Below are 27,354 nucleotides of genomic sequence, written 5' to 3'. Positions count from 1 at the left end.
AGTGTTTTGCTCAAGGCAGTGCTCTACTACTTGAGCCCCAGCTCCAGTTCCAACTTGTTTGCTAGTTTAGTGAAGATAGAGCCCCACAGACTTTCCTGCCAGGGCTAGCTTCGAACCACTGTCCTCAGATATCAGCCTCTTGAGTATCAAGGTTTATACGGTGACTGTCTCAAGACTCAGACTTTTATTTCCAAGTAACCACCAAAAAACTAGAAATGGAAGTGTGGCTTGCGTTGTAGAGTGCCAGCCTTGAGCCAAAAAGCCAAGAAAGGGAGAGAGTAATACGAATAATGAGAGAAATCTATGAGTATCTAAAAGTAATGGTACCAAGTAAATAAATAAAAATCTCTGCTTGAAAAAAAAAAAGAAAAAGGAAGTTTTTGCCTCAACCCAAAAAAAGCAGCTCAAGAATGGATTTTAGACCACGACAATAAATGTCTTGTCGCACACAGCCCAGAAAACAGGTCTGGTGGATGTTGTGCTTTGCACTGTCTCATTAAAGAAAATGAGTCAAGATTGATCTAATTACCTCACACCCATTCAGCACATTTTGCCCACTGCAGCAGGCATAGTGGCCCTCTCCTGCCTGCCCCAGATGTTTGTTTAAATTGTTCACATGAGTCATTCTGAGAAAGAGCTTTTAAAAAAAAATAAAGTAAACAAACCACTTGAAATCTTTGTCTTCTACCTGATAATCATCTGGAGAAGCATTGTAATTATCTTGGGGGGGGGGTACTTACATTGACCCCAGGTTTTGCCAAACCTGAAGTGGCCTCCTTAAGAAATGGAGAAGAAAGGTCTTTCTGCAACTTGCCGGATGGGCAAGTGTATTAGCCACCCTGCCTGCTAGTTGTCATGTGGGCCAAGACATTGACCTTGTCATTACCAGGCAATTACAGTGTCATACTGTCTTATTTCCATAGGAAACATAAGGAGGTTGACCATTGTCACACATCAAATCTGTTGAGTATTTTTATGTCACTGTTGAGCAAATGTAAAAAATTATAGAGTTTTTTAAAAATTGTAAAACAGGCTTTCAAACTCATGAACTGAGAGGAAAGCATATATTCTTCAGTATCTTCTAAACTAGCATGAAGTAAAAACAAAAACTAACATAAAGAGTGGCTCATGCAGAAGGTTGAGACCTAAGGATCATGGTTCAAATCCAGTCCAGCTAGGAAAGACTGTGAGATTTTTATTTCTAATTAATCATCAAAAGCTGGAAGTGGAGCTGTGACTCAAGTAGTAGGGCACCAGCCTTTAACAAAAAAGCTCAGAGACAGCACCCAGGCCCTGAGTTCAAGCTTGGGTGATCTCAGTTCAAAGCCAGTCCAGGCAGAAAAATCAGAGACACTTTCAGTTCCAATTAACCACCAAAAAGCTGGAAGTGGAGGTATGACTCAAGTAGTAGAGTGCCAGTCTTGTTATAGCACCCAGGACCTGAGTTCGAGCCCAGTACTTGCATCAAAATAAAAGTTTCTAATATAATGTAGGTAGAAATCATTATCCACTTTTATGATATATTTATTGATTGGAGCACAGACTTTGGGGGAAAGACAGATTTAAGTTTGACTCCTTCTAGTTAGTTAGCTGTGGAGTCTTTGTTTTAACTCCCCATAATACAGTAATGACAGGGATTTCCCAAGGTTCGTCTTGGGATTAAATGTTTTGTCAGGACAGTACTTGGCTTCTCTAAGGGCCCCAAATGGTAGGAACAGTAATTGTGGCTCTTATTGTGGCTAATATGAAGTTGTATTTCACAAGTGCTAATTAAGTCCTGCTGTCTTCCTGAGCCTTGATTTCCTTATCTCTAAGATGGAGGAGTTGGTTGGTGAGCTTGGAAGATTTCTTTCAATCAACCTGAGTCAGCCTCTCAGGAGCTTGGCCAGCTGCCCAGAGGAGGGTCTTCAGACCACCCTGGCTCCCTCCCAGCTTTTCCTTCTGTCTGCACAGCTTCCCTGGCCAGTTACTGCCCTGCAGGAGGTTGTGGATCAAAGCCCCAGGAAAGGTCAGGCATTCCTGGAGCTGCCCTTCTCTCCCTTCATCTCCCCCATCTTGTGCCATGTGGCCGCAGCTAGAGCTCAAAGGGGCAGGTATTTCTAGGCATTGTGTTCTAAGCTCTGGGGGGCCAGCTGAGCTTGGGAGACGCTGAAGTGAGGGTAATTGTTTGGGGTTTCTAGGAAAACTTGACTATGCTTCTTTTTTAAGATGTGCAAAAAAGGCAGGAATAGGAAGGTTGGAAGCCCAATCTTTTTTTTTTGCAAAGGGGGTAACTGAGAGTAAACTAACTTAGAGTATATCCCATAGTGCCGCGGTTCAAAATAGTGTCATAAAATACATAATCAAGGGAGAATATTGACAACATACCGAACAGAACATTAGATCACAGAACAGTATCAGAGTCTTCTCTCCCTTCTTCCTCTGTTCCCTCCCCCTCCTCCCCCTTTTCCCTTCTCCCCTCCCCCTTCTACCCCTTCTCCTTTCCCTTTTCCTCTCTTCCTCTTCTCCCCTTCCCCCTTTCCCGTAACTGGATTATTAGCCAAATTATATCAAGAAAGACCAGCATCTCTTCAATGTGAACTACTTCAGCATAGGAGTGTTCTTAAAGCAGAGCAATGGCATGAATTTACGACAGCCAACAGAGAGTGGACCTACCTCCTGAAAATAAACGCAGGCCTGCCTGATACTTATTACTAGATGCTGCCTATTGGCCCGTTGTCTTGTGCACTCATTTTCAGTAGACCTGTATGGTAACTTCCAAGGCCAGCAGATAATCTTCTGTCTCAACACAAGGGAGTACACAAAGTGCATGCAAGTCTCCAGGGGAGTGAATCTTTAATTGAAAGTTGAACGTCTAAAGTGGTTAATAAATGGCTTTTAAATTCAGCCTTGTGGATTTCAGTTGTCTCCACCAGGCAGGAAGATCACAGTTCAAATGCTATTCTCCTCTAGTCCCATTCTGCTTCATTTGCTCGCTCCTCCCCTTCCCAGCCCTTGGTGACCAACGGTCTGGAATGACAGTCATTGTTCCCCCTCCCTCCCCCCAAGCAGTACTGACTTCCCTTCTTTAAACCTTTTTCCAATGGGCAAGGACTTTGCTGTGTTCTTTGCTGGCTGATTCATATTCAGTGTTTCCTTCCCAGTCATGAAGTCTGGTAAGTCTTTGCTCCATGGAGTTTGTCCCCTTGGGCCTAGAGAATGCCCTTGTTTTTGCAGCACACAGCCCAGCCGCAGGGGCTCTCCAAAGGCATGCCCTTGCACCCCATGCCTATGCTGATTTCCCCATCTGACCCTTTCCCTTTAACATGGAGCCCTGTGTGTGCAGCGCATAGCTACACCTGCTTCCTTCAGTACTGGCTTCCTGGAAGGGCCCAGTTGGAACTCCACCTGTTTCGTTGATGATACTGGTAATACCAATGATATCTCGATGATACTGGTAATACCAATGACATCTCGTTGGGGGCTCTGTCTTCAAGAGGCTTTTATTCTTTTTATTCTTTTGGCATGCTGAGTCTTACTTTTTTGGCAAATTGTCACTTGACTCTGAAAGTACTGTTTAGGCTACTTGGCTTAATAAATGGATTTGCTTAAAAAAGAGAGAAAAATTTCTGAAGGACAGCTTTTCTTTATGTTTGCTTTTCCTAAATGCCATATAAGAATCACAGAAGTTGAATGTGACTGCTGATTTAAATATACCTAAGAGTTCTACCATGAAAAGAATGGCTTTTGAAAGCCTAATAAAAATGGATTGATCAAAGGTTCTGACAATTGCAATTTTCTAGTTTCACTAGCACCCTGGCATTTATAAAGAGTGAAATGCAGGTTGCTTTTTATTTGCTTCCTTTTATTTTTTGTCTTTAACATAGTGGTGGTGCTGCGGTGTGAACTCAAAGGCCTCATACTTGCTAGGCAGGAGCTTTCACATTACAGCCACTTCTACAGCTCCTTTTTTGCTGTAGTTGTTTTTGAGACGAGATCTCATGTTTATTACTGAACCATATAACTTGGACCATGATCCTCCTATTTATGCTCTCCAAGTAGCAGGGAGAATAGGCATGTACTACCATGCTCAACTTTGTATTAGTTGAGATGAGGGTCTCGTGAGTTATTCTGCCCTGGCTGCTTGCACGTGAACCACAATTATCCTGAGCTTGCACGCGAACCACAATTATCCTGATCTCCCTGCATTTTATTTGATTTTATGATCTTATTTTAGTAGTTTAGATTATTTTGTTTCACTTTTTTAATGGATAGAGGGTCTAGAGCTATGTCTTTTATAACTGAAAGCAGAAAAATAAAACCTTTGAACTTGGAACTGTCTTTTACTTAAAATAATTATCACAAGCCACGTGACTATGGTAGTTGATCTGCAGTGGCATGCTTCCCACCCTCTTTCTCCTCCTCCTCCTCCTCCTCCTCCTCCTCCTCCTCCTCCTCCTCCTCCTCCTCCTCCTCCTCCTCCACCTCCCCCTCCCCCTCCCCCTCCCCCTCCCCCTCCCCTCCTCCCCCCTCCCCCTCCCCCTCCCTCTCTTCCTCATCCCCTCCTCATCTCCTCCTCTTCCCCCTCCTGACTTCCACCTCCTCTTCTGTCTCTCAGGTGTGTCTACAGTCTGTCCATGGTTCAACCTCCAAACGGTTCACTGCTGGTTTGCCTTTGTCCATCTTCCCTTTGTAAGAGCATGGGGGAATCCTGTGGAATTCTTTGAGGAGCAGCTGTGAAGGTGTTGTGTGTTTTGATATTTCGGCAGCACTCCGGATAGACTGGGTTTCGGGTGTTTGTGACCTGTGACAAAACAGGATGTTTGGGGTGAGTCTGACTAAGAGAAGCATGCTTGTGGTAGGGTGGCGCCCTAGACTTTGATCCCCCACTTTCCTTACAACAATTCAGTCTTCTTTGTGTGTGGATTTGTCTCTAGACTTGTCAAACAAAGGACAGTCCTTCCCTCCCCCGCTTTTCTTTTTCCTTTGCCAGTCCTGGGGCTTGAACTCAGGGCCAGGCCACTGTCCCTGAGCTGCTTTTGCTCAAGGCTAGCACTCTACCACTTGAGCCACAGTGCTACTTTTGACATTTTCTGTGTATGTGGTCCCGAGGAATCAAACCCAGGGCTTCATGTATGCTAGGCAAGCACACTACCACTAAGTCACATTCACAGCACCCTTTTCTCCCCCTTAGCTGGCTGGATGTACATTCTTCCGCTCAGACCTACCAGCCCAGCTGTCCTGGCTAGTGCTTGGGTCTCTTCTGTGTGTATTTAGTGTGTCTTCAATGGAAGCATCAAGGTTCTGACTTCCAGGTTGAGAGACTCTGCATGAGACATGGACCTATCTCCTGCCCAATTCCTTCCTTCCTTCCTTCCTTCCTTCCTTCCTTCCTTCCTTCCTTCCTTCCTTCCTTCCTTCTCAGGTCTTCTTCCATATCACCCTTTCTTTATTCTCCCTTCTATGACTAAATAAAATGGTAGAAATAAATGATTAAGAAATTGGTTCCCCCCCACCCCTTTCTCTGATCTTCCGGCCTTGTGGGATTGCAAGGCTGGCCGTGTGGCTGGTGCCCAGGCTACATTTAGCAGGTGTTTCCACATGTTCGCCACCAGCCAGTGTGCTGGCAATCCGTCAAGGTAAAACTACTGTTCTTGCTCACGTCATCACAGCTTGGGATGCATTCAAGGGGGGACAAGGGGGAATGAAAATGGAAGGCAAGCTGAGAGGGTCAGCTCCTCCTGGGCCACTCTTCCAGAAGGAAGTACTGCATTCATTCTTACAGGGCTCAGTCAGGTGACCACCACAAACCATCCTGTCTTTTGCCTTTTTGGTTTATCCATTTAGTGGATTCTCTGAAAATATAGACAGGAGGAGGTAATTAGCCCTTTACTTCAGAAGAAATTGAAGGCAATAACTACATTTATTCAAATTTACTATATTTCTACAATTTTGTGAAGTCATCGACCTCTTATTATTATTTTTTATTATTATTACCATTCAGTTTTCTTACAGTGACCTAAGGTGAACTGTAGCCTGGAGTGAGGACAGATTTCCAAGATGTTATACTGATGGTGTAATTGGATAGCTGGCCTGAGTAGTTTCTGAGGGCTGGAATGTTACATGTACCATGTGACATGTACCATGCTACAGACGAATGAACACCATCCTGTCTAGTTAGAGCTGATATGACCAGAGTCAGGAACTAGACGAGAGTTGGGAACCAGAGCTACCATTTGAACCCACGTGGTCAGCCTTGGATCACGGAAAAAGGCTAGCCAGGAGCAGGCTGGGGAGGGATAGAGAAGCTGGGATGATGTTCCCATTCTAAGGAGGGTGAAGAGAGCGAATGATGGTGTACCTGTCTCTTACACACACACACACACACACACACACACACACACACACACACACACACACACACACACACACACACACACACACACACACACACACACACACACACACACACACACACACACACACACACACACACACACACACACGCTTTTTTGTGGGGGTGTGGGTGCCAGTGTTAAGGATTGAACTCAGGGCCTGGGGTGCTGCCCCTTAGATTTTTCACTTAAGGTTAGCTCTACTTTTTGGTGCTTAATTGGAATCTCAGGGACTTTCTTACCTAGGCTGGCTTTGAACAGTGATCCTCAGAATCAGCCTCCTGAGGCACGAGGATTACAGATGTGAGCTACCTGTGTCTAGCTAAAGTCTTTTCTTTCTTTCTTTCTTTAATGTCAGTAACACAAGCTCATTCTCAGGCAATGATGATTCTATTGGCATCCTTCTGGGCAATGGACAGCCACAGCAGCACTAGGAATAGATTGAAACGATTACATTGCTACAAATGCCTGTGATATGCTTAAGAGACATTCCCAGTTGAGAGAAAGGTGAATGAACGCTGGAATGTATTACTTTTAGAGAGTGAACACTTGAAGGTAAGACAATGATTGTAGGAGAGTAACCTGCGCTGCTATAGGCACATCAGTGGAGACAGAAAACATTAACAATGTTGGGAAGCTGTTTATTTTCTACCTGGGAAGCTGCCTGGCAAAAATGGCACCTGCTTTCTTTCTCTCTTCCCCTCCCCACACAGCTGCTAAGCAGTAGAAGAAGGAGAAAATATTTTAAGCCCATCCTCATTACTTTCCTGTTCACACCCCTCCCCCCCTGACTTTAAAAGTGATAATTGCTTGAAATTCTGGGAGAAGGTAATTTGTACTGGTAAAGCTCCCGTGAACTTGGATCAAGGATGCGTTCTATAGTGGTGGCTTCTTGAATGGCTGTTGGCCTTACCACCCCGAGAGTCTGGGACTTGGTGGATGGTAGAAAATAACTTCTGGATATTAAAATTTAAAAAATCTGTGGATAGTTAACAGGAGGCTGTGGTTTGGAACTTCAGGGAATAGAATGTCTTTAGTGTTTTGTTTTCTGGATTAAAATTTACAATACCTATGAGTGTAATATCTACACTTAGGGTTCTTGTTTTTAAATCATACCACATGTGTCTGTGTGATTTGAATTCAGGACCTAGTGCTTTAGCCAGCTACCTTGCTTCATTGGTAGTCTACCACCCCGCCAGCCCTGCTCTTAGCTTGGTTTATTGGAGATTGGAGTCTTGCAGACTTTGCTGCCCAGACTGGCTTTCAAACCAAGATCCTCTAGTCTCAGGCTCTTGAGTAGGTAGGATTACAGACATGTGCCACCAGCACCTGGCCCTATCTTTGTTTTTAATGTTTACACCATACTTTCCCTGTGCCAGTGGTTTGCATATATCAATATGTGGGTCTTTCGGGGGGCATTTCAGGTCTTTCTGTGATTTGCCAGAGGCCACCTAGCTGGTGTTGGAAGTGATATTCAAGGCCCAGCTGCCTGGGCCTGGAGTTCATCCCTGCTTATCTGGAAGATAGTCTCTCCCCTCTTTGGTTTTCAGTTGCAGTCTCTGGCACATTAACTCTGAGTAGTTTTGGGCTGTTAATTATGGGGCTCAGGCTCAAACACCGAGGCCTTTCCAGAGCCTGGATCTCTTTCTTTCCCTGCCTTCCTGAGTTAACTAGTTCTAATACATCGTGCCTCAGCGTTGAATGTTCACAGCAGATTCAACAAAATAACTGTGGTCTATCGAGATCCTTTGTTATTGAAACCACATCTCCCAGGTAGAAATGTGGAATCTTTGTGTCTAGTAAACTGGGGACCCAGGAAGAGACCTATTGAAGGAGTGCCTGGTCAGGATTCAGTCCTGTGTTCTTTGTTGCAGAGAGAGAATGAAAAACAGCCTTAAGTGTGTGTTTGAGATCTTTACTCGCGATTCTGTTTAACATAATTAAGAGGGTTAATAGGGATAGGAGTGGGAGGGAGAGGAGGGCCTTGTAGTACAACCAGAAGGACTTGTTTGCTTGTTGTCTGTTTTGTGTGTGTGTGTGTGTGTTTGTTTTTGCCAGTTACTGGGGCTTGAACTCCCGGCCTCATACTCTTGTTTGGCTCACTAAGATAACAGACATGAGCCAAGCTGTAATCCCATAGCTTTCTTAAGGAATATTAGAGTCTTGGTGCATTTTTCTATTTTTAAAAATGCAGCATTTTAAAATATAGGAAAAAGATGAACTATCCAACTAGTGGCTGGGGGTAGGAGAGAAAAATGAAGAGAGTGTGAGGAAAGGGGTGACATTGTCCAAAAAGAAATGGACTCTTTACCTGCCTTATGTAACTGTAACCCCTCTGTACATCACCTTTACAATAAAAGAATCCCTGTCTCAACAAAGAAGCTGAGCATGGTGGTTCACGGGTTCACTGTAGTTACACTGGGATGCAGGTGGAGAATCGTGGTCCAGAGGCAAAAATGGGAAACATTATCTGAAAATTAATCTGAAGCAAAACAGAACCAGAGGTATGGCTCAAGTAGCAGAATGCTTGCCTACCAAGCATAAGGCTCTGAGTTCAAACCCTAGTAATACTCACTAAACAAATGAAACCAAGCTATGCTGCCTGTGTGCTCGTTCGGTACGGACCAGGGACCTCTTTTGTGAAGCGGCATCTGAGGAGACTCTGGTGCTCATGATGGCAAATGAAAAGCCCAAGGGAAGGAGTCAAGACTGAGAACAACGATCATATTAATTTGAAGGTGGCGGGGCAGGATGGTTCTGTGGTGCAGTTTAAGATGAAGAGGCATACACCACTTAGTAAACTAACGGAAGCCTATTGTGAACGACAGGGTTTGTCAATGAGGCAGGTCAGATTCCGATTTGATGGGCAGCCAATCAATGACACAGACACACCTGCACAGGTGGAAATGGAGGATGAAGATACAATTGATGTGTTCCAGCAGCAGACAGGAGGTGTCTACTAAACAAGGGAACCTGCTACTTTGCTCCAGAACTTTGTTCTTATAGACCAAGAATACATTCTTAATTAGAAAACTGCAATTTGGGTCCACCACATCCTGACTACTACAGTATAGTTTTCTTTATTCTTTCATCTTCCCCTTCCCCATTCCTTTATTGTACATAAAGTAACTGGTGTATGTGCACAAGCATATTGCTTTTCTTTTTTCCCTTTTCTCTTTTCTTTTCAACTAAATGGCCAATGGTATATTTTGATTGACATCAAATGGAGATGGCATGCTCATTCAGCTTTTATCTTTATATTTCAGTAAGTTATTTTGCTCTCACTGTTTTAACAAAAAGAAAAAAGAAAAAAACAACAAAAATGCTTGCATACCTTGTTTGCTTGGAGAATTTTAATGTTTTCATTTATCATTGTAAAACCAAGGACAATTTAATAACTTTTTGTACGTAGCTGTTACATGTAGGGCAATCTGTCTTTAAGTAGGGGTAAATTACTCTTAAAAAAAAATCCTAGATAGTTTTCCCTTCAAGTCAAGTGTCTTGTTTAAATCAACTTCTTGTTTAAAATGGAAAAAAAAAAATGAAACCAGTCAATAAGTAGTGTGCAGTTTAGTGATTTTTTTAGTGCATTTAGTTGTTTTGCAGTCATTAGTACTAATTTTAGAACCTTTCACAACTCTAAAAAAAAAACTTTGTGCCTATTAGCTATCACTCATTTCTTTCTCCTTTGCTCATCTACTCATTTTCTTCTGGATATTTTATATAAATGGAATCATGTGGCTTTTGGTGTCTGATTTCTCTCACTTAACAGATCCCAAGTGGATCTGTTATGTATCTAGTTCATTCCTTTTTGTGGCTACATAGCATTCCATTGCTTGCATATAACTGTTTATATATTTTGACTATTACAAATAATTCTGTTACGAACATTTGTGTGTTAAATATGCGTGTAAGATCTCTTGGATCTTAACAATAGAATAGTTAGGTCTGATAGTTTCATTCTGTGTTTAACCTTTTGGGGTTTCTGTTTGCTTGTTTGGTATGTAACACTCCTGGGGCTTAAACTCGGGGTTTCTTGCTCTCCCTTAGCTTTGAAGGTCAAGGCTGGTGCTGTACCACTTGAGCCATACCTACACTTCTTGGCTTTTTCCTAGTTAATTGGAGATAAGAGTTGCTTCGATTTGTTTGTCCAGGCTGGCTTTGAACACCCATCCTCTGATGTCAGCCTCCTGAGTCCCTAAGATTATACAAGCATGAACCACTAGAACCTTCCTTGTGTTTAACCGCTTTGAGGAACTTTCATTTTCTGGTCTGTCTGTTGTGGAATTTTTTTGGGGAGGGGGTGAAGAGCAGTCCTGGGGCTTGAACTCAGGACTTTGCAATTGGTAGGCATCCAGACTGACAGTAGGGCAACGTGCTTTCCCTCTATTGGCTGTGAGTGGACCCCAGCTCTGAACACAGACCGACCATGGAACTCAGAGCTGTGCTGCCCTGCCCTGTGCCACCACAGGTGACTCCAGGCTGCCTTTTCTGAACCTCTGCTACCTCCCGCAGTGTACACTTGCCAGCTGAATTTGTTAGTAAAGGTTAATTGGGTGGTGGCAATCTGGAGCAGATTTCAGGTACGTGTATAAGTGACCCACCTCTGCTACACCAAAGGAGTGACCCCAGTGACATTTTATCAGGATGATTGCATCCCATCTGTAGGTTTGGCCTTCAGTCCTGATGGCAGGTTCAACTTTATAGGACCCTGAACTAGAAGAAATCAAGTTAGTAATACATTTGGGGACAACTGGGATAATTTAATTTTCCATAAGCGTCACTGATGTTCCTTCAGTGTATCTGCCATGTCATGGTCCAGCAGCAGCCTAGCAGTGTCAAGTCATATTAAAATAATTGATGGTTGCCAGGTGCCAGTGGCTTACTCCTGTAATCCTAGGGAGGATTATTCCTTACTCCTGTAATCCTACTCAGGAGGCTGAGATCTGAAGATCATGGTTCAAAGCCAGCCTGGCACCAGGAAAGGCCATGAGACTCTTACCTTTAGTTAACCACTAAAGGTATGGCTCAAGGGGTAAGACTGCTAGCCTTGAGCAAAGAAGCTAAGAGACAGTGTACAGGCCCTGAGTTCATGCCCTAGTAGTAGCAAAAAAGGGGGCAGATTCTAGACATACACGGGCCTGCATTGGTTTTGACGCTAGGAATCCAACATTGACAGGTGACACACTTCAGTGTCCCACAGGGCCTGCTCACCTGTTTCCTCCCCTGAATCTACCCTTCTCTCAGCCTGCTGTGTTCATGGGTCATCACAGGGTTATATTATCCTGGTCCCTTGGGATTATGTTTTTGTCCCTACTTTCTGGATGAGCCTTTTTTTTTTTTTTTTTGGCCAGTTATTTACATATACAACTTATGTCCACTCAAACACAATCATAAGCACCAGTACTCAGATGGGCCAGGCAACTCATAGCAAGGAAATAAATGGAAATATCCTTTTGGCACTTTAGATTCACCATATTATCACATAGAAGAGATAGTCTTAAGAAAAGTCGTCTGTTTGTGCATGTGCACCAGCTCTGAGACTTGAACTCAGAGCTCTTTAGCTTTGTCACTCAAGGCTGGTGTTCTTCCATATTGAGCCGTACTCTACTCCTAGCATTTTGCTGGCTCATTGGAGATAGGAATTTCTCAGATTTGCCTGCAGGAGCTGCCTTTAGACTGGGTTCCTCAGATCTGAGCCTCCTGAATAGCTAGGATTACAGGGATGAGCCACCAGGCACTGAGCATTTTTTTTTTTTTTTTTTTTGGTCTTTTCTGTTTTGACACTGGGGTCAAATTTAGGACATTACACTTGCTAGGCAGTCACTTTGCTACTGAGCTACATCCCAGACCTGGGCAGCCGTTTTTAATCTAGGGATCACGAGCTACTTCATTCCCTGTCTTCTCTCTGTGAGCACTGAAGTGCTCACTCTAATCCACTGGTGTGTGGCTGCGTTTATGTATGAAAACAATTAAACAAGCCTTTTCGTTAGGGTCTCAGTGTCTGTAGCTCTTAGAGTAGCTTTGCTCCTGCCCTGCTGATCTGGCTTCTTAGACAAAGGAGGCTAGCTTTTCTTTTACCAGGGCCTCTTTGCTTTATTTGACCTTGGCATTAGCCACCTTACTTGTAATAGTTACCAGCTGCACAGTAAATCCCAAATCTGCTTTGGTTTGTTTCTTTGGTTCCTTTATGTTGACTGGCTCTAGTTCTTTCTCTTTGTTTTCAAAGGGCTGTGAGATAATTAAGTTAAAGCTTAACCTTTGTGTATCTGTTCTAACAGAATAGCTGTACTTAAATATAAAATACTGTTTATTCTAAACCAATGTCCTGTGCTTATAATCCTAGCCACTCAGGAGGCTGAGATTGGGAGATTAGGTTTTTGGTCCAGAAAAACGCAAAAAGCTGGGTGTGGTGGTATATGCCTGTCACTTAAGCGAGGCAGCAAGCAAACTAAGGAATTGCCATCCAGGCTGGCATTGGCATAAACACAAAGACTATTTGAAAAATAACTAAAGCAAAAAGGGCTAGGAGCATGGTCTGAAAGGTTGTGTCTGCCTATGAAGTACAAGGCCCTGCGTTCACACCTCAGTGTCAAAAACAAACCAACTAATAATTAGCAAATGGCTGCCCAGATGTTGAGCGTTAATGTTGAGAACTGAAGCTCTTCTAAAATGTTCTTCAAAATAGATTTCTTTCTACCTTCAACTCTGCCTAGTGCTTATTGAAACTTGGGCCCTAAACGACAGTGGAGTGTTCCTGGCCTTTCTCCCTGATTGCCCAGAGGAGATTAGGAACATGTGTGAATCTTGGTCCTTCTACCAGCACCACTGCTCTGGTGAGTGAGCGTGCACATGTGCTACAAGCTACAGTCTCTGGATGAAAAAGACAAAACCATGGACCTGAGAATTTGACAGTTCTGAGGTCAGTTACTGCACCAGCAGAGTAGTTACAACATCAATGAATAGTGATTGTAATGGCACACAGTTCTTATCTGCAAAGGATTAATTGGTGAAAATGGGGAGACAAAATGGAAAGTTAAAAGGGTGTTTCTCTAAGTGGGTTTCTGGTAGCTCATTGCTGTAATCCTAGCTGCTCAGGAGGCTGAGATCTGAGGATCACATTTTGATGCCAGACCAGAGCAAGGAAAGACTGAAACTCTTCTCTCTGATTCACCACCAAAAAGCCAGAAGTGGAACTGTGACTCAGTTGGTAGAGCACTAGCTTTGAGTGAGAAAGATCAGGGACAGTGCCTAGGTCCTGAGTTCAAGTCCCAGGACTGGCACAGAAGGAACGTTTCCTTTGTCATAATAGATGATATGAGGCCTTGCAGCACCTGAATGTAGCAGCGCTGCCCATTCCCTTGGCCTTCTCCTCCTCTCCCAACAGCATATGGGGTGGGCCTGTGATAGTAAAACAACCCCTTTAAACACATAGGTCTCTCTGCAGGTCCTAGAAGAGGAAGTCAGAGGCTGGAAACTCAAAGATCCAACAGGCCATTGCTAGCTGGAAGGTGGAGGAGAGTATTTGTGATTCTAGCTACTCAGTAGGGTGAGCTATGAGGAGCGCAGCTCAAAGTCAGCCTGGGCAGGAAAGTCCACCAGACTCTTTATTTCCAATTAAACACCAGAAAACCAGAAGTCACACTGTGGCTGAAAATGGTAGAGTGCTAACCTTGAATGAAGAAAGCTCAGGGACAGTGTGCAGGCCCTGAGTTCAAGCCCTGTGACTGACTAAATAAGTCTTTGAAAAGAAGACAAATGGTATATTTGCTTATTTTTAACTTGTTTTAAATTTATACATTAAGTAGCGCAGCAAATAAGAATCAGAAAGATAGTTCAGTATGTTACCACTATTCCATAATTGTAACCCCACAGACCAATTTCTCTCTGTCTTCTGAAATAATTCCTTTCCTTCATATAGTTGGCTTGGATTGTCCACAATCAGCAACTCATTGTGTATGGTTACTGTAACTATCTGATGATAGTTCTTGAGGTATGGTTTGGACATTTAAGGAGAAAAATCTACCAAGTTCCCCTAATTCTCACGATAATGTTGATACATTATTTGGCTTCTTCACTGTGTTTTGCATCGGTGGCACAAAAGGAATAGGTAGTGGGCATCAATAGCTGGTAAATTATCCTAGGAGACATTGAATTCAGCAACTACACACCATTCCGGAAGAACAGAAAATGAGAATGCAGTTAAAATTGATCATTTAATTCTTCACCCTTGACTGCATAACTGACAAACTTTGTCTTTCCCAACTTTGGTGTTTAGTCGCTATTTTCTGACGCTTGAGCATAGTGAGTATGTCACTTCCATAAAAACAAAATTGACATCACTTATTGCCAGTGATAAAACATTTGAGCTTCCAAGTCAAGAGAAGAATTGTAGAAAACTATGAGCTTGATAGCTTACAATCCTGAGACTTGGCTCATGAAAAGAGAGATAATATTAAAGAGTGTAATGTTTATAGTCTTGTCATGAAATCTCTCAACTAATGGACTAGTAGGATCCAAATGGCTTTGCAAAGTAATGCATGGTTAAAAAAAAGAACCCTCAGTGTTCAAGCCAAACCATGGAAAGTATATTTTTATGATGTGTGATTTACTCAGGAACTACCATTGAGGAAACTTTTTGTTTTGTCAGTGAAGAAGGTCCACAGTTGGCTGATAAAGCTACTAAAACAAGTCTGTTTGCGAACAGCCGGTTTCTGTGGAGCTGGACTGACTGTGTAGCTTCAGTGATGGAAAGTTGAATTCAAAAGCAGATTATGAAAATCCATTTTAGTGTCCCCACTAAAATGATCACTAGATCTGGGTGCCCATGGCTTATGCCTGTAATTCTAGCCACTGTGGAGGCTGAGATCTGAGGATCAAGGTTCAAAGCCAGTCCTGGAAGGAAAATCCATCCTATACTTCTGGCTTTTTGCTAGCTAATTGGAGATAGGATTCTAATTTGATTTCCCTACCCAGGCTGGCTTGGAACTGTGATCTTCAGATCTCAGCCTCCCAAGTAGCTAGGAAGAATTACGGGCATGAGCCACTAGCACCCAGTAAAGCAGAACTCTTAACAGCAAATGTAGGGCTGCTTTCAGAGTTGATTAATATGTTTTGTGGAATTGTCACCTTGTAGAGAATGTGGAGAACAGGTTTTTCCATGCTTGTCTGTTTTAGAGTAGATCTTCTAGTGGACTCATATCTAGTGGAATCAGTCTTCTCTCTAAGATTATTTGTTCCTGTCTAGATGTCTCCTTATTTAGGTCAAGGCAGGCTACATTACCCTGCGGTATGGCTTGGAACAAAGGTAGAGTGAAGAGCACAGTGGATCAGGATTAGCAGGGACTTTGGTATCAAACCAGCACCAGCGCAGCTCATCTGTCCCCCTAATGATTAGTTAGCTCTGTGTTCAAAAGGTCTTCCACATCTATAAGCATGGGGTAAAGACACCCACGTGTGGGGATGTGTTGGAGCATGTATAGAAGCCCTGCTGTGCTGACTGGTACTTAGTGTTCTTCCCCCTGGGACATTGTCCTTCCCATTTTGGGATGCTGTTCCAGTTGTCGGTTGTGGGGCTTGAACTCTGGGCCTGGGCACTGTCCCTCAGCTCTCAGCTCAAGGCTAGCACCCTACCACTTGAGCCACAGCACCACTTCCAGCTGTTTCTGCTTATGTGGTGCTGAGGAATCGAACCCAAGGCCTCATGCACGCAAGGCAAGCACTCTGCCACTGAGCCACTTTCCCAGATCCACTAGATTGGCTTTTTGCTTAAGTTGGGCTCTGAGAATGTTGCGAGTTGAGATCCCCTGGGGGTTCCAGGTTAGCTGGAGATAGTGCTGTGCCAGCCAGGGTGCTCTCAGAACTGGAAACCCGTTTGCATATGAAGAAAGCGTTCACCATTAGTGGCTAGCAGGCCTCTCCTGCAGTCCTCTCCCTCCAGCAGGCCTCTCTCCCAATCCTCATCCTCCAACAGGCCTCCCCCGCTCATTCTCGCCCATGAGCAGCCTCTCCTCTAGCAGTTCACCCGCCTACAGGCCGGAGGCCTTAACCTGGAGTGAGTTGAACCATGCTTTTTCAGTCCTTCCCAGAAATCACATCGTGGGAGGCTCCCCAACTTTCATGGCCACCTTGAGCTCCTGCCAGTGGTGAGTGGGTCATTTCTGGGAATGCTGCTTTTGGGGGTGGCTTCTCAGATCCCTAAGTGGCACCCACTTTGTGTCCACAGGAGGTGTGGGTTTTATTGGCTATGATGCCCTCCAGGTTCCTACCTGCAGGGATCGGCCTGGGCGGCAGCCAAGCAAAACTTCTCAGGACAAAGTCCAGTCTTGCAGAGAAAGGCAGTGGTTGAGGTTCTGCAGCTCTGACCGCTTCTCCTGAGGGACTTCTTTGTCAGGTGTGATGCCTGTGCTTAGAACAGAGACCACACAAGGCATTTCATCGATGTCATCCACAGTCAGGTGTGGCCATGGTGGTCAACTCAGTGTCCCAAGATTTTACGAGCCTGGCTCATCAGGGAGGCCGCACGGAATGAACTTGGCGGCAGGAGCTAGACTTGTTGCCTTTGAATCCTGGCTCTCTACACATGAGCTGTGTGGCCTGGGGAAAGTTACGTAGCTTCTCCACGCCTCTTGCCGGATCTGTAACAGGAGGATAGTAGGAGTTCTGTCTCAAAGGTGTTTGTGAGGATGATGTGTTTACACAGTAAGCCCTTGCAGGTGGTAGATGCACTGACGTGTGGCCTGATGGTGCGTCTTCCAAGTTGAACTCAGGGCCTGGGCACTGAGCCTCTGAGCCTCTCTGTGCTCAAGGCTAGCGCTCTACCACTTGAGCCACAGAGCCTTTTCTGTGTATGTGGTACTGAGGATTCAAACCCAGGGCTTCATGCATGCTAGGCAAGCACTCTACAACTAAGGTACATTCCCAGCTGAAAGAGAGCTTCTTCCAGCATCTGCCCAGTGCATTTCCTTTTCTTTCTCCTGCACCTGCGTCCCCTACCCCTCACTTCTGGATTTTTGGTGGTTAATTAGAGATAAGAATCTCAGGGACTTTTCTTGCCCAGGCTGGCTTTGAACCCCAGATCTCAGCCTCCAGACTATTTTCCATCTCTATTACTTTTCCTTTGCTTACCTGCCCAAGCTGAAAGCATCTGCAATTAGAATCTGAACATTTCAGTCTTGAGCCTTACTTAGCCATGCTGCCAACTGAATTTAAGCAAATAACTAAGGGTCTTGGAGGAGGAATAGAGAATTGGGGGTAAGGTCAGGTTGCCTGGTGTGTCCGATAGAGATGGAATCATTATGCATTCTCTTACCCTGGATGATAAAACAAAGGACTCATTGGGGACGCCTAGCAGTTTTTACTGGACAGTAAAACATATCTCAATGAAGCAGAATCAGTGATTTTTCCCCTGCTCCCTCCCTGCAAAGCATCTGAGTAGATATCAGGAATCTTGGGTTGTATTAAGTGAGATATTGTGTGTATAGTACCCATCATAGGGTCAGAAACAAAGGACAAACTTCTCCACTACCTGATGTTGGTGTATCAGGCCGTAGAGGGTCTCCCTGCCTATTGTACTCATAGCACCCTGCCTTATGAGAATGGGGTTGTGGGATTTGGGGTGCTGCCATTGTCCTGGCTTGAGCAGCTTCTTCGTTCTGATCGGTCTCTCAAGCTTCTTCCTGTCTTGCAAAACAAGGAGCTGGAGCTTGAAATGCGCATCTGGTTTCTGTAGCTTTGCTGTGGTACTTGGGCATAGAATGACACCCACACTGCTTGCACATTACCTGGCCCATTTCTGTCATAGTAATTGGTGCTTTCTTTTCAAATTTTGCTTTTTAATTTTAAAAACACATTGTTAGCCTGGCACTGGTGGCTCACATCTGTAATCACAGCAACTGAAGAAGCTGAGATCTGAGGATCTTCAAGCCAGCCCAGGCAGGAAAGTCTGGGAGATGCTTATTTCCAATTAACCACCTGAAATACAGAAATGAAACTGTGGCTCACAGTGGTAGAGTACTAGCCTTGAGCAAAAAGATAAAGGACAGTGCCCAAGCCTTGAGTTTAAGACCCAGGGTTGACCAAGTAAACAACAACAAAAAAAATTGTGGTGCCTGTCTCCACTTGCAGAACTTTAGAAAATGAGCTGCGGGAGATCAGGTACCTTCTCTGCATTGGATCAGTGCTAGAATAGTGCTTGGGAAACGTTAGATGTTTAATAAATATACACATGTGCATATTTACACATAGATGGCTATGGTCATGCACATGTAACTACATGCATATACACACATGCATACATACACATATGCACCTATGTACATATACACATTTGTAACTGTATAGGTAGTGTTTCATAAATGTCTTTTTGAGACTTACTTGGTTAATGGTGGCCCTTCTTCCCTTCATTTATTTCCCCACCTGAAAACACACCACATGGTTATTCTGAGATTCAAAGAAGAGCATTGACTATTTCTTCTGTATCTCTTAAAAGCTAACCAAACCGCCTAAGCCAGAGTCCTAGCCTTGTGTTTGCATGTAACCTCAAGGCATAAGTAACTTTTGAAATCCGAGGCAGCCCACAAATTCAAGCCTGGGGACACTTGGCCGTAGTGTCACCGTGCCATGTATCTGCAGTGGAGGCTGGAATCCGTTTCGCTTTGTCCTTCTTACTTGGAAGAGATGGTTGGCAGGAGGCGAAATATAACCCTTAGAATTCTGCTCCCACTTACTATTGAAGATTTCGTATTGCTTTTTATTATTTGGCTAGGAAAATGGACCTAATCCTTGTTGGCTTTAACACACCTCGTAGTACCGTTTTCACGATCCGTCTTGCAAAATATAAGACAAGGCCAGGGCTTAAATTAAAATCCACAGCTCCTTATCTTCTTCCCACAGGAAAGCAAATCTGTGCTGAAAACCGTAAAATTAAGAGGAGAGCAAGGATAGCATAATTTAGCAAAGAAAAAAAAAAAAGATTTCAAGGCACCAGATTCTGAGCTCTATGGCTGGAAGGAGAGGTCAGACATTAGGGAGATGGTAATGTACGTTCCTTTAGGCGATGCTCGGGAAACAAGAAAGGCATGCAAAGAAGTGTGTGTGTGTGTGTGTGTGTGTGTGTGTGTGTGTGTGTGTGTGTGTGTGTGTGTGTGTGTGTGTGTGTGTGTGTGTGTGTGTGTGTGTGTGTGAATACATATGTACATATATGTGTGTAAATACATAAGTACATATGTATATTACCAGAAGGTTCTGCAAAAAATATCTTTGTAGATCATTTGACAATTATACTTCGAGACTTTGACAATGAAAGTCAAAGAAATTCTAAGATGCAGTTGAAGTATATTTCAGCATTCAGGTGTTGATTTTTTTTCTATTTTACATAATTCTAATTTCAAAATTTTTGTGTTATTATAAAGGCGATACAGAGGGGTTGCATTTATATGTTGGGTAATGAGTACATTTCTTTTTGGATAATGGTCACCTCTTCCCTCCTACTCTCCCAGTGTTTTCCTCAGTCCCCACCCATAAGTTATGTACTTCATTTTCCACATAGTGTCTAGTAAGTATCACTGCTGCATTTGTTTACCCTTTGTCCCTCCACTTTTGTGCCCTCTCTTCCCTCCCAAAGACAGATAAATGAACAAACAAGACAAAAAGAAAAGGATAACAGTGACAAAGAAAAAAACCCTCATTTCTATTTCCTGGATAATTTATATTTTTTTCTATATTCTATTCATTTTATATTTAACATTTTAATTTTCCCATTTTATATTTTTATTATCTTTAACTGTACAAAGAGGTTTTGATTGCACATAGCAGTTCATGAGCAAAATGCATCTTGATCAATGTCACCTCTTTATATTCATTTTAAAAGGGATTTATAATAATATCCTTTTACGCAACCCCCAGCATTCTAAATTCCTTGTGTTTAAGAGGCTCAGTTCATATATTTGTCTAACCACATCATTAACACTTGAAAAGCATTAAAAGATTTTTTCTTTGGTAACCTTTTACACATTTATATGCATGGATGTTTGTACTGAGGTATGTAGGGGAAAAAATTGTGTGGCTTTGATAATGGTGCTCTATTTAATACATGCCAAGGGCTAGATGAGCCATGCAAGTTTTGCCATTAGAGATGAGCTGGTAATTATAAAGTAGAGAAAAATCTCATGTAGAAATTACAACATTCTCCAAAAATGTGAGTTCCACCTTTTATCTCCACTGCCCCCCACCTCCATACACGCATACGTTTCTCTATGCTGGAGAGTGCCATGATAGAGTACAAGAGTACAAGGAGAATTGGAATTTACTAGCATGTCTTCTCCTTCCGCCATTAGAGCCCCATGCTTCCACAGCTAATTGGGGAAAATCATCCGATGTAAAATGACTGTGTCCCTGGGTGTCACCCCCATACACCAAGGGTATGGTGGGGATCACTCAGCCGTCTGGACACAGGCCTGGATTTTTAGCAGTTCATGTTTCGGTCACAATTTGTTTTTATCAATTGTGGGTATTTGTTTCTGGAGAAAGCTGTATCACATGTATCTTAGGACTGTAAAATCGCCCTAATTCAAACTAATTGCAGGGAAGACACCTGAACCTGGGAGTTCATTAAATCCTGTTCTCCTAAAATCCATGCTCCTCATGGCTATGGTGTTTCTAAGTGGAGATCTCTCCAAGTAGTAGATGGGTTTAAAATCATCCTTTACATGTATGTTATTTTGTGGAGTTCCTTTCCTTTGGGGGAAGAGTGGAATTTCTTTTTGTGTTCTTCTTTATCTTTTTTTTCTTCATTGACAAACATAACTGCATGCATGTATTGTATCCTAACATGTCTTGAAGTATCTATATGCCATGGAATGGTCAGATCTAATGAATGAATGCATGTCTTAACTGCACAGAATTATTTTGTGGTGAGAACACTTAATATGCACTCTTCATATTTTTCAAGGATAGAATATGATGGGGCCAGGTGTGGTGCCACATCATGCTTGTAATACCAGCACTTCAGCAGCAGAGGCAGAAGAACCAGGACTTTGAGGCTAGCTTGGGGCTACCTGGCAAGACCCTGTCTCAAATAAACAACAAAAAAGCACAATATATTTTTATTAGCTAGAGTTCCTTTAAAATGATCCCCCTTTTTACCTGACTGATTTACTGTATTTGGGGCAGGGAGTACTGGGGATTGAATTCAGGATGTTGTATTTACCTGGCAATTGCCCCTGGGCTACTTCCCAGCCCCATAACTGATTTACTTGGTCAGAATTTTCTTGGAGATGGGGTCCCTTCAACTTTGCTTGTGATCAAAATGATCACAGATTTCAAATTGATGAAGTCCAAGTACCCTGAGTTACATAGTTTTTCACTTCCAAGGTAAATAAGAAAATTGGTGTGTAAACCAGTGTTTAGATGAAGTGTGCCAAAATATAAAATGTAAACAACTTATTCTTTCAAGCCATGCTTGTTTATTTGTTTGTTTCTGTTATTCAGTCACACTCAAGAGTGGAAATTTTAGCCGCGTGCACCTGCCTGTAATCCTAGTTACTCAGGAGGTTGAGATATGAGGATTATGGTCCAAAGCCAACCCTGGGCAGGAAAGTTTGTGAGACTCTTATCTCCAATTAACCAAGAGAAAACAGGAAGTAGTGCTGTGGTCAAGTGGTAGAGTGCTTGTCTTGAGCTGAAGAGCTCAGGGACAGCGCCCAGGCCCCAGGGCCTCCTCCCTTTGCCCCCCTCCCCACATAAGAGTAGAAATTTCCCCTTGTCTAGCTAGTCCTTCTGGAGCAAAAGATGGACTTAGTAGATACAAAAATCTGATGGGCAATCAGTTTAACAAAGCTACAGGATGCAAAAATAATAGTAAAATTATGTATTGTGGTTCTTACCAGATGTACAGCTATAGAAGATTTTATAAATTATAAATCTATACTTACTGAGTTCCTTCACATTGATCCTTCAAATTGGCAACATTCAGTCATTTATTTGTTCTTGGGACAATTTCTTGTTAAGTGACTTTTTTGTTCTGAGATATATATATATATATATATATATATATATATATATATATATATATATATATATATATATATGAAATGAACAAAGAGCTTATAAAACATTCTTCAGTTTTGCTCTGGTAGTTCTTTCTTGAACAACCTGGGGAGATGATGCAGAAAGGAGTGCAATATGTATCCGCTGAGATTCAGGCCATATGGAGTAATCAAATAGGCCACTGGATGATAACAGAGTAGTCAAGACTATTTCCTATGGAAAAATGCTGAGAAGGGTCAGTGAGATGGCTTTGGTTGTCTTAAGTCTGGAGAAGAATCTGTGCTGCTGCTTGGTTTCATCTGGGAGAGGAGACGAGATTTGGGTGCCTGTACTAATGGTGGACCCTGTGCTTGCTTCACAGTCAAACAAAGTGCCCGTGGTGCAGCCCTCCCACGCCGTCCACCCTCTCACCCCCCTCATCACCTACAGCGACGAGCACTTTTCTCCTGGATCTCACCCATCACATCTCCCATCAGATGTCAGCTCCAAACAAGGTGAGAGGCTCCGCGTCTTCTAATCAAGGAGCTAGTTCTCGCATTTCATTGCTTAGGAGTTCTTTAGAAACCCATAAGACTCAGTCATTGGTTCTTTTAATTTCTCAGGATTAAAAGCAGAAGAGCCAGGTGAGGGGCCTTTTCCAAGTGACAGCTCTGTAAATCCACAAAATACACTAATGTGTTGTACAAATGGACTAATTCATTTATCTGCACTTATGTATCTAACCATGAACAGTCATCTTCTCACCCTATCCTTGGGGGATACATTCCTAGTCCCCCATTAGATGGCCTAAAACAAGGCAGAGTGATGAACCTTCAAACAGACTCTTTTTTTTTCCACCGTAACTAAGTACTTGGTACAAATCATGGCTATGACTTGGCAGTGTCAGGTGAGACAGCAAAACTAATATAACTTATATTTTCCTTCAGAATTTCACAGATCGGAGATGTATTTTTATCCTGGAACTCATATATATATATATTTTCTTATTGCTCTAGAACTTTCACTTTTTGACATAAAAGACATACTCTACGGCTTTACTCTGGCATATTCAAATAACCAACTCATATGTTTAGGATCTTTTAAAAAACAAACAAACAAAAGAGTTATTTGTAGACAGTATCTGTACAACCCAGACAGTAGATCACTCGGTAAGATACTCTAGATACCTATTAAGTGACTTAACAGGTGGGGATGGCGTGGAACCAGGGCCATAGGGATTTGTCATGCAGGGACTGAATGGATCACACCCTGTCTAAATGTTGGCGTTATCTCCAGTTAGTCACCAAAAAGTAGGAAGTGGAGCTGTGGCTCAAGTGATAGAGAGCCACCCTTTAGTGGAGAAAGCTGAGCTAGCACTCAGACCCTGCATACCATCACAATAGATAGCCAGATGGATATAGAGAGAGACACCAGTCACTTGCATAGATGTTTCCAGATTGGCCTGTTTTCATCCTTCCAGGCTTTCCTCCACCTTGTTTTGTTTGTCAAGAATAAGAACTTTCAGTGCTGCGAATGTGGCTTAGTGGTAGAGGGCTTGCCTAGCGTGCTTAAAGCCCTATACCACATACACAGAAAAGGGCAGAAGTAACACTGTGGTTCAAGTGGTAGAGTGCTAGACTTGAGCAAAAGCAACGCAGGGACAGTGCCCAGGCTCTGAGTACAAGTGGTAAGACAGGAAATGATGGTGGGGCAGGTCTTAGGAAGCAGGCTGAGTATGAAAGTGAGATCAGTAATAGGATGTTGAGGCTGAGGGTGTGGCTTGGCCTAGTAAGTGGCAGCTCTGGGTTTGACTACCTGTCCGGGCCCCTCTCTATACACAGAGACACCAAGTGTTATTTTAGTCACGGTGTGTTTAACTGTTTTTATTCGGTATCTGCAGGCGAGACATGACACAGGCAATTTAGAGTACGGTACAGTCCTTAGCCCAGGGTCTGAGCTGGAATATACATCTGAGAACCATAAAGATGCAGATGACAAGTATAGATTTAAAAGTCTCAAGCAACTAGCAAAAAAAAAAAAACAAAAAACAACTCAGCAGTGTATTTTATTTAGTTTTTAAAGTATTTACTTTACAATTAAATAGTGCTTTCTGTGTCCTAGGTCTTGTTTTTGAAGCACTTTGAAGTATTCATTAAAGGATGACAAATCATGGTTCAGCTGTTTCTCCTCTCAAGAATTCTAGGACAATTCACTTTTTAAAAACATGCACGCTTGTAACTGGCTAGTAAATACGTTCATGTTTTCTGTTTTCATCTCTTACTGCTCTCGTGAGAGAGTTTTGCCTGCTTATATTTTATATCCTTGCATTTTAAACCTCTTTTGTTTGTTTTTTTACACAAAATCTACAGAACTACCAAGAAGAGACCAGTGGCAGGACCTGAAATTCCTTCCTTGCCCTTCCTTCCTTCCTTCCTTCCTTCCTTCCTTCCTTCCTTCCTTCCTTCCTTCCTTCCTTCCTTCCTTCCTTCCTTCCTTCCTTCCTTCCTTCCTTCCTTCCTTCCTTCCTTCTTCCTTCCTTCCTTTTTAAACTTTCTTTTTATTTTTTGTTGATCTTGGAGCCTAGGCGTTGTCTCTGACCTTTTACTTTTTGCTCAAGGCTAGCACTCTACCACTTTGAGCCACAGCAACTCCATTTTTGGTTTCAGAGGGTTAACTGGAGATAACAGTCTCATGCACTTTCCTGCCTATTTGATCCATGATCCTCAGATCTCAGCCTCCTGAGTAGCTAAGATTATAGGTGTGAGCTGCCAGTACAAGGCTTGCTAGTCATTTCTTAAGACTGACTTGTTTGTTTGATTTTTTTTTTTTAGAGAAAACTTTGTGATTTTTGCATAGACAATACCTGTGCTTGTTTTAATATAAAGATCCTGTTTTTAATTATACATTTGTCCCGAGTTTTAGCCACCTCTGGAGATAGGCAGACTTTTTGGTTTAAGAGCACTGGCTCATTTACATGATACTGAGTTAATGTAAATCCATTTGTATACTTTCTTTGCCCCCCCAAAAAACCCCACTTTATTTGCTTTATTTTCTTTCTGCTGCCTTCTTTTGGGGGTGTATCTTCTTTTGAGTGGGGTCTCTGAAGCCAAAGGTACAGATTCAGTATTCCTAGTAAGCTAGTCAGTTTTGCTCAGAAAACAAAAACACACACACAAAAAAAGTAAGGATAGGGTAGAGGAGAAGAATAGCACATCCAGTACTTTAACTCTAGGCAGAACTATTCAGAAAGTGTAAATTGGTTTTGAAAGCCATTCTTGTTTGTGGAAAAATAAATGCGGATTGTTTTCCTATTAACAGTCACATCAGATTCTACCTCTCTTTCCTCCTTTTTAAAATTTTGCCAGTCATAGCATTTCAACTCAGGGCCTGGTCGCTGTCTCTGAGCTTCTGTGCTCAAGACCATACCTCCACTTCAGGGTTTTTTTTTGTTTTGTTTTGTTTTTTTGTAGTTCAGTGGAGCTAAGAGTCTTTAGGGACTTTCCTGCTCAGGCTAGCTTTGAACCTCGATCCTCAGATCGCGGTTAGGATTACAGGTGTGAGCCACCAGTGCCCTGCATGACTTACATTTATAGCAGTGACTTAGAAGTTTCTCAATCTCTAAAGCTGTGCTGAATGGGTGTTGGAGACACAGTAGGTGGGAAGGCACACACTTCTGAGAAATCTTTGCTCATAGAATCTTGGGTTCATGTTCTGCCTCTATTATGAGCTAAGCCACACTGTGTACCTGTAAGCCCATACAGCAGGGTTGGTTATATGGATCAGTATGGGGAACGGATCTGTTCCACGCAGTAGCCAGTGAATTCACAGCCACAGAGTGTTACACTTCAGAATGCGCACCTGCACTGGGTATGGAAATGGCTCTCTACCTCCATGCCTAGCTGTATGAAGCAACCATTCCCGCCCCCCCCTTCTTCCACCATTAGAGGCAGGCTACTCTCCAGGAGTGTGAGCTTGGGAAACAATTGGGGCCCACTCTCCTTTCCTGTGCAACACAGCTAATCCAGAACAGTGTGACCTTGGGGCCCGGAGGACTGGGCTTGATGAAGAGCTTAGTCAGAGCTGCAGAGGCAGGCAGAGACTAAGTGAATCTTATCAAGTGTGACCACTGTGAGGCCTGAGATGATTCCTAATTAATCTGCAACCCTCAGGGGTATCACATTCCCCAGATCTACGTCTCCAACAGGGAACCAGCAATGTACCTAACCCTGGAGCCCTGGGCGTGAGGCCCATTGTTGATGAAGGGCATCATTTTTCATTCTGTCCCAAACACCCATCCCCCCATACTATTAACCACAGCGAAATAAGAAGTCACTTAAAATAAGTAAAATAAGTCACTTAAAAAAAAAATCTTCTTTCTCTGACTATTTCCTTGGCAGCATGTTTATTCTTACAAGAATGTCTCAAGATCCATTACTGGAAGCCCCAAATGTTGAAATCCTCAGAAAAGCTCACACACTTGGTATCTTTTTATTGGATCTAATGAATAAAAATTGTTTCTGGATCATAAGTCTGAAGGACCCCACATGTTATATTGCTTGTCTGTTGTTCTGCTAATTGAATGTCCTGTGGCTCTGAAAAATTACCTATTTGTTCTTTTTTAACAGGCATGACCAGACACCCTCCAGCTCCTGATATTCCCACCTTTTACCCTCTGTCTCCGGGTGGGGTAGGACAAATCACCCCACCTCTTGGTTGGTAAGACCCTTCTGTACCCTCCAGCCAGGCGTGTGAATTTATGGCCTTTCCTTTTCCCTTTGTGGGAAATGAGCATTGGGAATGATGACACTTGTGGAGGGGAGAAAAAGTTCACATCAACAAGCAAGGTGCTAACTTTATTTCATTTCAATTTAAAAGATTAAAAAAAAACATACAGACTTTGAAATGGATTGAATCCGTTCACTAATATGTGTAGAAAATGACTGTGTAGCATTTG

General features: G+C 42.9%; 1 protein-coding gene and 1 pseudogene across 8 annotated transcripts in view; both read left to right on the top strand.

Moving 5' to 3' along the window:
- The window catches only part of Lef1 (lymphoid enhancer binding factor 1), a 109,844-nt gene that overhangs the window by 46,438 nt on the left and 36,052 nt on the right, over positions 1-27,354 (top strand). For all 8 annotated transcript variants that reach the window (XM_070022420.1, XM_070022418.1, XM_070022423.1 and 5 more), the window contains exons 4-5: positions 22,783-22,915; positions 27,026-27,116. In XM_070022420.1, the coding sequence (XP_069878521.1) occupies positions 22,783-22,915; positions 27,026-27,116 (224 nt within the window). The remainder of the gene's footprint in view (positions 1-22,782; positions 22,916-27,025; positions 27,117-27,354) is intronic.
- On the top strand, positions 9,056-9,405 carry LOC138827039 (small ubiquitin-related modifier 2 pseudogene; annotated as a pseudogene).

Source organism: Dipodomys merriami, unplaced genomic scaffold, assembly GCF_024711535.1.
Source record: "Dipodomys merriami isolate MVZ:Mamm:240054 unplaced genomic scaffold, mDipMer1.0.p SCAF_15, whole genome shotgun sequence".
NCBI classification, from domain to species: Eukaryota; Metazoa; Chordata; class Mammalia; order Rodentia; family Heteromyidae; genus Dipodomys; species Dipodomys merriami.
The sequence above is the reverse complement of the archived record's forward strand: the minus strand, read 5'-3'. Positions and strand labels throughout refer to the sequence as shown.